The 13,762-nt window shown below is 34.9% G+C and overlaps 1 protein-coding gene across 1 annotated transcript in view; it reads right to left on the bottom strand.

Annotated features, from left to right (window-relative positions):
• Positions 1-512: 512 nt before the first annotated feature.
• SLC36A4 (solute carrier family 36 member 4) overlaps positions 513-13,762 on the bottom strand; it is a 29,775-nt gene continuing 16,525 nt past the window's right edge. Inside the window, exons 9-11 of the mRNA XM_081153344.1 lie at positions 11,139-11,308; positions 7,340-7,509; positions 513-4,604 (exon numbers count right to left, since the gene is read on the bottom strand). Of these exons, the coding sequence (XP_081009470.1) occupies positions 4,297-4,604; positions 7,340-7,509; positions 11,139-11,308 (648 nt within the window). The 3' untranslated portion in view covers positions 513-4,296. The remainder of the gene's footprint in view (positions 4,605-7,339; positions 7,510-11,138; positions 11,309-13,762) is intronic.

Raw genomic sequence — 13,762 nt, 5'->3', positions numbered from 1 at the left:
TGCTTTAGGGAGATACTTCTACTTTTCAGACAGAAATGGACCACCTGCCTTCTAGTGCATTCTAGGTCACGTGATTTTTTAAAACAATGGGTAGGAAGTATAAACTCTGGTTTTGGTTGGTTGGTTGGTGGTTTTATAAAGGTATAAGTATCTTTATAGTCTTGGGTATGAGGTTGGAATAATGCAAGCAAAATGTATTAAAGTGTGATTGAATTACCACTTTTTTAAGGTAAAGAATACCAATCATGAATGCAGCATTTGCAGACTGCTCATTCTGCATTTACTCTGCAGGAAGTCCAGGTCATGGGTTTACGTATGTCCTTTCATTTTTAATCAACATCTGCTCTTAGAGGTACATAATATCAGCTCCAAGGTTGAAGATCACATGACAAAGAATTAACCACAAAGACTTACTAAAATGTTATGAGAATATTACATATACTAATGCCATTTTCAGCTTATGACATTTGTCAATGTCTTTTAACCTTATAGAAGACAATTTTAAAAGGCATTTGCAAGCAAAATAATTATATTTTATTGAAAATTCAGAAGTTAGAGTAATTTAAGACATTTTTCATATTATAAAGAAAAATAAGTTAAAAGAACAAACCTGACAAGTGCAGTGACATTTAGTTTTCACTCAAAATAACAATCATGTTGAAAAACAAAAATCCACAGCTTAATTTCTTTATGGTATAAACATATATTTTCCTATTATCAAGAAAACTAATGGAATAATTTTCAGAATGATCTTTTAACACATGTGTTTGGACCCAATTTAAATAGTACATTAGTATTAGTATCTAATTCAGATAGATTACTGGTATGTGTGCATAAAACCTAGCTAATTTTAAAAATAGTTATGTCATCATAGGGCAATGTGTAGCATTTCTAGTAATTTCTTAAGCATGTTTTCTTATCTCCTTGGTAAAAACCAGTCACTTCCAGAAAGGTGTTTAGCCCGGTGAGCACTAGTGGCCTAAAACCATAACAACTATATTGCCAAAGTATTAACTATTACAGTCAGCCATTTAATGTTAGGAAGTATCTTGTTATACTTTTTCTCAAATTTTCTTATGAAGGGGGCACTAGGTAATCCAGAAAGATTAAAATAGACTTAGTTTTTTAAAAACTCATTTTAAAAATGCTCTATATTTTTATCAAATTATTTTTTCTCAACAGAATGTATTCATAAGTAATTTTACCTTTTTCGATGATCTCTATTCTGTATCTTCTCCCTTTTAGGGCAAGGAGAACTAAGATCAAGACCTAATGTGGGTATAGACTGTCAGTAAACAAATGCACTATTCAGATGCTGTACTGACGGACACTACAGTGTAACCTACGGTAAGACGTGTGCTTTGCCACAGCTAGAAATGGCATTGATGTAGAACTTCAATTGATATTTCAGTTAATATTTTAGAGTACTTTGTAGTTAGAGAGCTTTTCAGTAACTATTATGAAAATACTGAATGAAATTAGGCCCTGTTAAAAAGTTTACAACATGCACATTGCACAAAATGCTTACAAAATGTTAAATGCATCTTAGGTGAGAGGCAGAAATAGTTTTAATAAAGGGGATTCCAATGAGGACAGAACTGTAACATGGCACTTGCTAATACAGTACTTCTTTCCTTTGATAACACCTATACAAATTGGTCTTTAACCAAGAAAAAACCCTAGTTCTTATTTAATTGTGGAGAAATCTGGCCATGTCAGGAAAAGATCCTCTGATAAAAAATGTCTGATAACCAGTGTTTTAACAAGTCAACTTTAAAACTGGTGAAACCCTTTTGAATGTAAGGGAATAGTGGTAACTGACTTAGAACAGAGGTTATCAGAGGTAAAGAAAGCTTTCTTTTCTCTCCCTGACCCCAGTAGTAGGAAAGGCTCTCAGGCACCTGATTAGCTTTCAGAGAAGGAGGGGACTTTATGGTAGAGGCAGAAGTAATTTTAGCCACAATGTAACGGAGCAAAGATACCAAACAAATTTGGCAGGTGCAATCACTCTCATTTTTCCAGGCCCTAATATAAAAAGCAAAAGCTGGTTTCTAATCAAAATATCTTCTCTAAAAATCTTTAGAAAATGTTATGACTCATTAAAACTAAAATTTTCAGAGGGAAAATATTGCCCACTGATTTTTTCACAAATAAAATACATCATCAAAACTCTAAGAGTGCATTTATACTTTACATCTAAATAGTGTTTCCTGTTAAGAATTAAAACTACTCCCTCCCTTTTTAGCCCCTCCTCTTTTCTGCATTTAAAGTGTTGATAATTTAGTGAATTAAGCACTGGGTGTTAGTTCAGCATTCACTGCATGAGGAGGCCTGGTTAATAATGTGCTCAACATTTATTCATGCTGACTTTATCATAGCAAAAGATAAAATTTAACCAAAAATTTCATTGAATTAGATGAATTCATAAGGAGAATAAACAGGTACACGTATAAAAAAATTTCATACAGACTAAAAATACTATTTAAAGACAGCTAACCAAAACTCAATAGTCCTTTCTATTAAATAATGGTTTTCAAGTCATTTTATACCACTAAACTTTTTTTAAAAAACTCCTTATTCTTAGATTCAAAATTATATAACATTAGTTTCAATGACAATTACTTTTCCTTATGTCTTTCATATCTTCTCAATATGGCTAAATGCTCAACATAACATTTTTGACATTAAAAGTATCACAAACAATTATTGGTAATAATGCAAATGTTTAAAAAAGGTTTTGATTCATATGTATTTGTACCAAAATAAAGTTTCTGATATTTCCTTAGGATTTTACTTGACTCATTCGGGATATAAGCAGAAAATACTTGAACTAAGTTAACATTTACATATAAAAATATAAAATATATATGATCTTGATATCTTGTACTATTACAAATTAGAGTACCTACCACCAGCCTGATTAAAAGGTTCAACATGTTTTGAACAATAAAAAAATAAAAAGATTCAACATGTTTTAAAGTATGAATTTTTTTAAAAAGCAGGATACTTAGTTTTACACTTAGAGTTTCTTTGTTTTGGCTAATAACTGGGCTTGAGGAATTTGGTATAGAAATAAGTATTTCTCTGGAAGAAACAGTATCTCAATATTTAGTGGACAGTTTATTAATGTCTTTATTTTCCTAAGTATGGATCTTTTTATGGTATATTCTGCCCATTTTTATCAATAAGAGCAAAGCCACAGGGCTGGAACCTGAACAAATCCTGTATTTTGTCAGATATCTATTTTCTGTCATTAAAAAGAATGGTGCCTAAAAAAACCTAGAAAGGGAAGAATAAGAGCGCAAGCCACAAACAGGGGGCACCTTCTACCAGTCAGCAGTTAAACCAGCAAATGGTTTCTCTTTTTTTTTAAAAATTGCTTCTTTCCCTTGTTGAGGATTATATAGCTGTAGTGCAGGCTTCTTAGAGTTCTGATTTTCTGCGCAGGTCACATATACTATTCAAAGATCACTGGCTCTCAAAGTATTAAAAATAATTAAATGGACACTAAAGTTGAACTGAATTCATTTTTTCTTACATGTGATGTGAAAAAAAAAAATCCTAGACTTGGGAATAAAATGATCAGTTCTCTTGACCAAGTTACTGAACCTTTCTGGGCATCAATTTTCTCAGGTGAAAAATAAGGGAATTGTATTGGGTAACTTTAAAGTCTCTTTCAAATTTAATGGAAACACTAAGGCAGCATCTTGCAGAGTGCCTTGTAGTTTTCATTATGAAGATCAACTGCCATTATAGAACAGTGTAAAAATAATTCTGGTTTATGGTTTTCTGATGCTAACATTATGGTTAATGAGAGTTTTCTATACTTCCAGGGCTAATCATAAGTATTTGACCCTCTAATAAAAACATAATCAAGATATTTTTACATTATACACAAAGTATGCTTTGACATCCACTGGGACAGCCTGGAGTTTTTTGTTACTTATGTCCTTTAATTCTTACTGTTGAAATCCTGTTCTCTCCTCAACTGGATGGCAAAACAGTGTAGCATGGCAATAAAAAGATCTTGGTTAAAGTATTTCTGACTGAATAAAGAATAACAGAAGTGTTTTTATTCTTTAATTTTAAAAAGTACTAATATTTAAAACCAAGAATCTGCCACAGTTTATCACTACTGGTAAAGAATTACAATTTACTGCCAAAATACCAATATTGTGCCAAAAGAAAACAGAGTTTGCTTCTATTTTTAAGTATATGGCAATGTAGTCTGCTAGTTCTTATTTTAATCATTTTCAGAATTGAGACAAAAGTAGAAGACTCATAATTCCATGTCAACTATTTCAAACCAGATGTAAAGCATGTTGAATTCAAACTTAGAGAGGGACTTTGTGGAGTACCAGATATAACTTTGGGAGTAGGGTAAATAATTTCTTCAACAGTTACATAGGTACCTAACAAGAAACCAACAACTCCAATAAACGCTATAGAAATATTTTTCAGGATCATCCATATATTGTAGTGTTCCTTAGAAAATGTAAGAATTTCAACCAAAGGAGGGAGGATCAGGGCCAGTGTGCTGCTACTCACAGCTCCAACAAAGGAAATCACAATGTCTAGACGAGGAATCAGAACTGCTCCAGCACCTAGGAAATGAAAAGACATGTCTTTATTTAAATATTTAATACTTACATGAATACTAAGTATAGATGTTTTCAATTCATTAAAGTTAATTAATGCAAGTAGGCACTACTAAACTGCTTGAGGAAAAATGTCATATTTTGTTGAGGTAAAAATGAAAAAACGGTGAGTGACACTTTTGGATTGACTTGTCAGGGTTTATAATATTAAAAACTTTTAATGTTTTGCTGTAAGATTCTGGGCAAAAAAGTTTGGATAGTTTATTTCCAAAGCATTTTCGTTACTCTGCCAATCAGTTCATTGAGGTGGTGTGATATAAACAAATCATTAAATGAACTTGAGAGAAGAGCTGGCTATTTTTTACACCAGAATTTCAATTAATCAAATAGAAAATCATTATTAAGCAAACACCAGTGATAACTGTTATAGGAAAAATCATTGAAGGATCCTATAATTAGTAGGCAAAAACTGTGTGAAAACAGGTTATTTGCATAGTTCAACATATCTCCCTAATTATAAAGGGGAAAAAGTTTCTTTACCATGGAGAAATCTCTCAAACACCTCAACTAAGCAAAGTTAACATCACTAAGACATGATGATACCATTGTGTGATGCATTGAGAAGTGCAAAGTATCACCTGTGGAATTCTTGTTAAAAATGCTTAACTTCAACCTAATCATAAGAAAGCATCATACAAATCTAAATTGAAGGAAATTCTACAAACTTACACTTTAGAAGTGTCAAGGTGAAGAAAAAGAGAAAAAGGTAAAGACTAGACTAGAGGATACTATGTAGACATGACAACTAAATCAAGTGGGATGTTGCATTGGTTCCTGGGTCAGAAAAGGATATTAGTGAGAAAACTGGCAAAATCAGAATAAGGTCTACAGATTAGTTGGTAGGGTTGTATCAGTGTTAACTTCCTGTTTTAATAATTGTAGGAGGTGGATCCAAAATGGCAGTGAAAGAGGACATGGAGTTTGCTCCCTCCCGTGAACACATCAAATGCCCAAATGTACACCTTTATTTAGAGCAGTTCCTCCTGAGAGACAAATGAACAGCTTCTGCACAACAGAGAGAGAAACACCAAATAGAAAAGATTAAGGAACTGTGGGAGCCCACCAGAAATCTGAGGGAACCATCAGAAACGGAGGAGCCGGTGAGCACCACTGTTTACATGCCCCCCGCACTTGGATAGCTCAACGGGAGGCTCTACCAGGCACTCTGGCTGACCTGCAAGGCTGCAGTAACACATCCCCAACTAGCTCAGTAGGAAACAAGAGTAAGCCATAGTCGATGTGCATAATCAGTAGGCCCAACAGGGTGCTGAGGCTCCCCTTCACCAGGCCATGACTGCAAGTACCCCCTGGGCTGCCACTGGGAGCAAAAGCAGAACTATGAGAGAGCCCCAGCTCATGCACACTGGGCAGCCCTGCCTGGAGTGAGAGGGAATTTGGTGCTGTGGTCCAGCTCTGACGAGCTCGTAGCAGTCAATCCGAAAAATAGGGTGAGCCATGTATGCAGAGCAGAACGTCATCCCCTCTCCTCACCAGGAAGAGGAAGAGTGCTGCTGCACCTCAAGCCTACACAGGGCTCCCAGCGCAGCAGCAGTCAATCAAAACAAAAGGTGTGGGGACACCTGGATCCAAAGCAGAATCAGCAGGGTTCTGTAGCACAAACCTACAGGGCTGCCCCACCCTGCACAGCAGGAAAGCCTGCATGTACCAGGCCATACCACCCAGAATCTGCAACTTCTGGTCAGGCAGCATCCCAGCAACCCCACATACCCCCAACCACCCCAGAGTCTACAGAGGCCATTCTGTCAAGATTGGGGGAGAGAGCTATCTCATCTAACTTAGAGGAACAAACACCGAAGGTCAAACAAAGTGGGGAGACAGAAGAGTATGCTCTAAATGAATAAACAAAAAGAAACCCCAAGGAAAAACTAAAGAGATGATTTGATAAAAAATTTAAAGAAACAGTCATAGGATGCTCAACAAACTTGAGAGTAGACTAGAGAACTTCAAGAGTTAGAAAATATAATAAAGATTTGAAAGAGTAGTGGAAAGCACTCAATCAAAATGAAAAAGAGTTTTTTAAAATGAGAATAGTATAAAGGCTATCTGATATAACAGTCTTTAAGGCAGCAAGCAGGAAACAAGTCATATACAAGAGAAACCCCATAAGGCTATCAGCTGATTTCTCAGCAGCAATGTTAAAGGTCTGATAAAAAGGAACCTATAATTAGATTATACCCTGCCCGGCTGGACATGGCTCAGCGGCTGAGCATCAACCTAGGATCTAGGAGACAGCCGATCAATGACGACTCTCTCATCACTAATGTTTCTCTCTCTCTCTCTCTCTGAAATCAATAAAGATATAGTAAAAAAACAAAAAAAACAAAAAACAAAAAAAAAGACCCCAAACAACCTGAGGAAAACTAGAACCAAAGTAAAATGTATTATCAACAGTATAAGGGGTCCCTCATGCATTTGATTTAAATATACTTATATTTTAATCACCACTGATGTCACTTTCAAAATAATCCTTTAGTTTTTCTAAGTATGACAGTATCTGGTTGTGTTTTTCTTATATAGTAGCAGAGTAATAAAATTTAAAACCAACAAGTATCCCAGCTAGGTGAATAAAATTATTCAAAAATATTTCAAAAATATACTTTAAGTGCTTTAGTATACAAAATTCAACAAAAATTATGATATAAATATGTAGTGATACTTACAAGTAACACTAACCAAGATGGACCTTATCACAAACTCACAGATTCGCTTCCATCTAGCCTGAAATTTGGACGTAATCACAGGGATAATGATCTCTGCTGGAACGTAGAACTGAATAGAATATGTCACGAAGATGCCAAAGGAATAGAGAATTTTCACTGATTGATATAACCTGTTTAAAAACGTTCACAATTTAGTGATTCTTTTTTTCCAGTTTAACTGAGGTACAACTGAAAAATAAAACTGCAATATATTTAAAGTTTAGAACGTGGTAATTTGAGATGCATATACATTGTGAAAGGATACCCACAAGTGAGTTAGTTAATAAACCCATCACCTCACACATTTACTTTTTTTTTTTTTTTTTTGGGTGTGAGAACACTTTGGTTCTATTTTCTCAGCAAATTTCAATTATACAATTCAGTATTATTTATCACCTATAGTCACCATGTTAAACATAAGATCCTCAGACCTTATGCATTTTGTAACTAACTGAAAGTTTGTACCCTTTTTTCAAGGTTTTTTTAAAAGCTAACCTAGGAAGTTGCTGATTGATTTTCTCAAGGCTGCATACAGAAGTTACCCCCGGAAAGAATCTAATAATTCAGTGTCCCTCTTGGACCCTTCATGATACAAATCATGGTTTAGCTCTGTTAAGAAGAAAGCCTTTTTGAGGACTAGCTACAATCCTTATCAAGAACCTCACCACATTCTCAGCTAAAAGACAACCAGGGTTATCTGGTGTTCACCACTAGTTGAATGCTTTGAACCACTAAACTTTTGCAGCACGTTCACTAGAGTAAGCATTATGAGGAGATTTTTATCTGTTCAGCACTGTGTCTCTAGTGCCTGGAACAGTCCCTAGTATACAAAACGCATACAATAAACAGTATCTGTTAGATAAATATATGAATCTGGTAGATACCCACCCTTCCTTTTGAATTTAATATAGTTAATAGTCCTTCTGATGAGAAAAGGCAGAGGTAGTTTGGGCCAGGGTTATTAGTTACAGTTAACTTTAATATTGGAAGAAGATGATTAAGAATTTGTGAGAAAGAGAGGACAGAAGGAACAGTACAGAATATATGAATTCCCTCCCAATGTGGCAGCACCAGGGGTTCTCACAGCTCTGGGCTAATGTGGTGCATCATTCTGAAGCATCAGCTTTACTCAAAGGCTTTTTGAGGAGGAATTATTTTTATATAAAAAGCAACTTAGAGATTATGAACAAGAATGTGAAAGGTGTATTTTTTAAATAGAGCATGAACTGATGCAATGCTTGAGGCTGACTATTTGGGGGTACTGCCCCAAGACTCCCAAGGAGATGCTTTTTTTCTCTCCTCTGCTACTTGGGTTACTTTAGTGGAAATCTTGGAAAAACACTGCTAAAACATCACTCAACTGGGACTAGTGGCGATGCCTTGGTTATATTATCAGATAACAGGGACATTGTTTAACAAACTCTTACTGCATGTCTCGTAAATGCTGAGCAATGCGCCAGACTGTGGAGATGCGTCATAAACGTAGAAGAGACAGGGTTCCTGCCCTCACTGTGCAGGTTTCTAGCTCAAAGTTGTGGATTTACTTCACTGTCATCTTTAAAATACTTTACTCTTTACTTCAAAAGCTAAATGCAATACACTGAATAACATTACTCAAAATAGTTTTAAAAGATGAAGCCTCAGCAAGATTGAGGATATAACAACTTGGAGCCTCTCTAATCCATACTTGCCTTATCCTGAGGCTGCTTTCTAATTTTATCTTTTCCTTTAGAAATACCCCTTATGAACTTTGAGATTTAAAATTAACATGGCACCAAAAGCCCCTTACAGCGTCTCACAGCTAGTAGCTGTTAGTCCCCTAGGCTCTTGTGACAGGGCTTCCATTCTCCACCAATAGAGTACACTGCACATTCTCTACCTTCTGAGGCCCATCGCCTGAAGCACAGGAAGAGAGGGGACAAAAAGACTAATACATAGTATACAGAGAAAGGAATCTTAGCTATAATCCCGTGATTATTCTAGTGCAAACTTATTTTACAGAAGGCTATCACTGTAAAAAGACAAGCATCCCCTCTCCAGTGTCCCTCAGTCGCGGCTATTATTTTAACTGCCCAGCTGCAGAGACCACGTAGAAATAACTACAGGCCACAAAAGGCGTATTTCCACAATGAAAAGAAATTACTCAACAGTTCTCTAAAGGAGAATATTTATGTTGACTTGCTTTCCCGTTTTTTCCAGATTTTGTGTTTTAGGATACTTGTAGTAGGCATTCCTCTAAATGAAAAGCAGGTATCTAGCTAGGCTTTCTTAAATAGAAACTATGATCTAAGAGTCCCCTTTTAATCAAGATTTACAATTAGTTCCATTCTTACGGGAGAGCAACAGCAATTAGTACGGTGAGAGGTGAGAAGGGGATGCAGAAAAAGAGAAATATCAACTAGAGCTACCACAGGGACAGTACCACCCCATCGCGATTCAGTTGTGAACACCAAAAGCCTTGCCTACTTATTCCTGCCCACTGTTGCATATTTGACATTAAAAGTACTTGTCCAATTTATTTATAAAATTATTTTTAAGATTCAGTCTAAATATCATTCTACATGATAGAAAATATCATTCTATTTTCTAAATACTGTGCAATATTTGGAAAGAAAAACTAAACTACCATAATTTTAGCCTTGATTCTTATAGTAAGCTGTATAAACTTCTAGTCCATATTAAATTATGAACAAAAAAGAAAAAAGAAACACATTTAAAGGAAACAAAATTATATAATAAACTAAAACATAGTTAATGAAATAATGCTAAACAACTGTTTATGAAAGATACCCATTTGATCCTGTTTTCATATTGAAATACATTTATAAAATATGTTATAGGTGAAGTAAAACTGTAATTAAAAGATAAACCCACTGCATGTGTGTCCCTTGTGCAACCTGGAAACTACTCTTCGGTACCTTCCCTCTATCATGAATGGCTTCTTACATACACTTATTCTGACACCAGGTTTGACTCTAAATAAAGACCCAGGATTCAAATGACTACTGAATGGCAGACAAACTTTCATCAGGAAGCCAGTCAGAAGATATTTAACATTTAAGGTTTCAAGCAGCTAAAGCAATGTGACATCAATTAAATTAATTTAGCATTTATTCTCTGCATTTATCAAAACTAAAGAGTTACCTTTCATTTTATAAATAAGGGAGCAAGTATGCACGGTAATCACTGCCAGTATCTCTTTTCAATCTCCAAAAACCAATTCCTGGAAGAAGGAAAAACCCTATATACCGCTTCATTTAGCAGAATATGGTGCTAATATTAAAAAGAATATTAAGACACCATATTATTTAATTTATTTATAATGTGCTCTGTGTTCTGAAAGGATCTGGGGTACACACAATATTAAGCTGACCAGTAAAACGGTGGGGGACATAAGTAACAGGCTATATTATCTTATCAGGAACCCAGAGTGCTGGATTTTTGGGCAGTAAGGATAAGTGTTAAACTTTTAAAGTGTCCATATTAAAAGAATCCATGTTTTTTGCTTCTACTTTACTCAATTTTGGAACTCCCTACAATTTTTAATCTTTTTAAAAAATCCCACAAGGATCTATAAAATCACAGGTGGTCTACTCTGAAGATTATAAAAATATTTTAGACTACACAAATAAAGAAAAGAAATCCATAAAATTTCATACATTTAAACTATAAATCCAAGGGTTCACCTTTATCATCAAATATTGGCAAACTATATGCATAAAATATACAAACTAGGTTTAAGAAACTCACAGCTACTTACCATACATCTTGAGGAAGATTTAAAGTTATGCTGCCTTTGATGTCATCCTGAAAACACATATATCCTAAGGTAGCTAGTGTTATATACAAAGTTGTAACAATTATCATGCCTATGTTCAATGCTTGGGGAAAGCGTTTTGATTCTTTCATTTGATTTTCAAGTGGAAGGACCTAAGAAGAGAATGCAAATAATACAAATCACTTAAAACAGTCTAGTATCTTGTCTTATATATACACAAATTAATCTTTCTATACCTTATATTTTCCTTTAAAGCAGTTATAACTGTTGAAGTGTTTTTCTAGGTGTTTTATTTATATACAGGGTGTCCCCAAAAATACGGATACACACTTTAACAGCTAATAGCTCAATTTTGAAAATGAAATGTATTTTAATAAACACTGCCTTTATAATTATTCAAAGTGTATGTAATACATTTTCGGGACACCCTATATATGTATTTACATTTTTTATACTACAGATTTTTTAATTCCTTAAAAAAATTTAAAACGAGTTCTTAGCAGACAAACCTGCTTGTTTTTAAAAATATATAAATTTGAACGCTTTCCTCTATTGTTAACATTTTACACAACCAAAGTACATTTGTTACATTCGTTTCGATTTCACTAGTTTTTACAGATGTCCTTCTGTTCCAGGGTCCATCCCACCAAGGACACCACATTGCATTTTGTCACCATGTCTCCTCGGTCTGTGAGAGTTCCTCAATCTTTCCTTATTATTTTGATAGTTCTAAGGAGCACTGGCTAGGTATTTAGCATAATCTCCCTCTATTTGGGTCTGATGTTTTCCTCATGACAAGACTGGATTTGTAGGTTTTAGAAAAGGACACCACAGGGGTGAAGTGCCCTTCTCATCACACCTATAATCAATAGGAGCTATCAGTAGTGAAGTTAATTGTGATTACTTGGTTAAGGCAGTGTTGGCCAGGTTTCTCTGCTTCCAAGTTCTTTTCTTCCCCTCATCCTACTCTGTTCTTTGGAAGCAAGTCACTCGAGGCAGCCAGCCTACCCTCCAGGGACTAGGGGGGATTAAGCTATAATTCCTGAAGGAGAGTAGTTACATAAATTATTTGTAAAGTCCCCTTATTTGATTAAATTATGTACTTATTTAATCATTTACTTATATTAGTATGGATTCACGTATTTTTTTATACTTTGAGTATGAATCCAAAACACTAATTTATTTTATTACTCATATTTTCCAGCTTTGGTTATTGTAAATTCTGTCAGGTTGGCTTCTGTGTCCTGTTGCCCTGCCTCCGTTCTTTTGGTTTTTGAGCACTTCCATACTTTCTGGCACTACAAGAGGCTCCACACTCATCTTGAATTTCCTTGCTTCAGCCCTAGAATCAGCCATTTCTCCAAAGAACTTTGGTTCTTTGTTGAGAATGGTACTGTATTTAGAAATCAAGATCTGTGTGTGCTCCGGGTGCTTGCTGATATGGGGTATCTCACTGCTTATGGGGCCTCTCAGTAGAGAGTGCTAGAAAACATATGTAGAGTAACCCATCTATACACATGTCTATAATTGTTTGTCTTTCCATCTGTATCTACTGTCTATTAATTTAGTGAGATCAACAATTGTTTTCATTATGTAAAAAAGTAAAGGAAAAGAAAAAAAGCTAAAAGTTTTTAGGTAAATCTTCAGAGATTTTGGCCATATGATTTGATCATACTATAAAAGACACAACATCATAATAATAGCAATTAGTTACTGAGAGCTTACAGTGTGCCACACATTTTTCTAAAAGCTTTGCATGTAGCATCTCACATCATCCTACAATAACCCTATGAGATAATAACTCTAACATTATTTCCATTTTTCAGGTGAATAAGTGAGATCCATATGGAGATATTAACTGGTTAATAGGAGAGAGAACAGGGAACAATTTGGATGCTCTGGAGATAATCCAGGCCTGAAATAAGGGGCTACAGTCCAGAATGGTGCCACTGAAGCTAGAAAAAGGAAAAGGGGAGGAAACTAACATTTACAAAGGCTGCCTCTGTGTCAAGCAGCATTGTAGGTGCTATATATATATAATCTGACTTACAGATTTGGGGAAACATGAAAGAAGAATCAGCATGCCTTGATTATTGACTGGAATAAGGAAACTAGTAACAGAGTGAAAAGAATTAATCCAATGTTTCAAGCTTGAGAGATTGAAAGTAAAAGAAAGTAAAACTAAAATAAATAGGAAAATGAGAAAGTAAAGCTGTTTTTGCATAAGAAAGTATGTGTCAGGCTCTAGAGTTGATTGATATGTCAGAAAAACAACACTTAACTATAAATGTCCAACAGTTAACTAAAGCTTAGTAGGTAAAAACAGAAATGAAAATCTGAATGAAATATGCCTGTAGCAGTGGTAAGTGGAGCTGTAAGAACTTGTGACAGTTCTCTAAAGGGGAATTCAGACAGCAGAAACCCAAATAAAATGGTGTAAAATTGTTTTTTAGATCTATTTTGTCTATGGTTCATATAAACAGTGTTTATAAGAAGTTTTGCTCCCATAACAAACCATCACACTATGAAACATAAGCTATGGAGTAAACAAATATTCAATTCGCCACAAATCTACACATTCTAGGCTTTAAAAAAACTGGAACCAT

The sequence above is a fragment of the Miniopterus schreibersii genome (genome assembly GCF_964146895.1).
Source record: "Miniopterus schreibersii genome assembly, chromosome: 12".
NCBI classification, from domain to species: domain Eukaryota; kingdom Metazoa; phylum Chordata; class Mammalia; order Chiroptera; family Miniopteridae; genus Miniopterus; species Miniopterus schreibersii.
The sequence above is the reverse complement of the archived record's forward strand: the minus strand, read 5'-3'. Positions and strand labels throughout refer to the sequence as shown.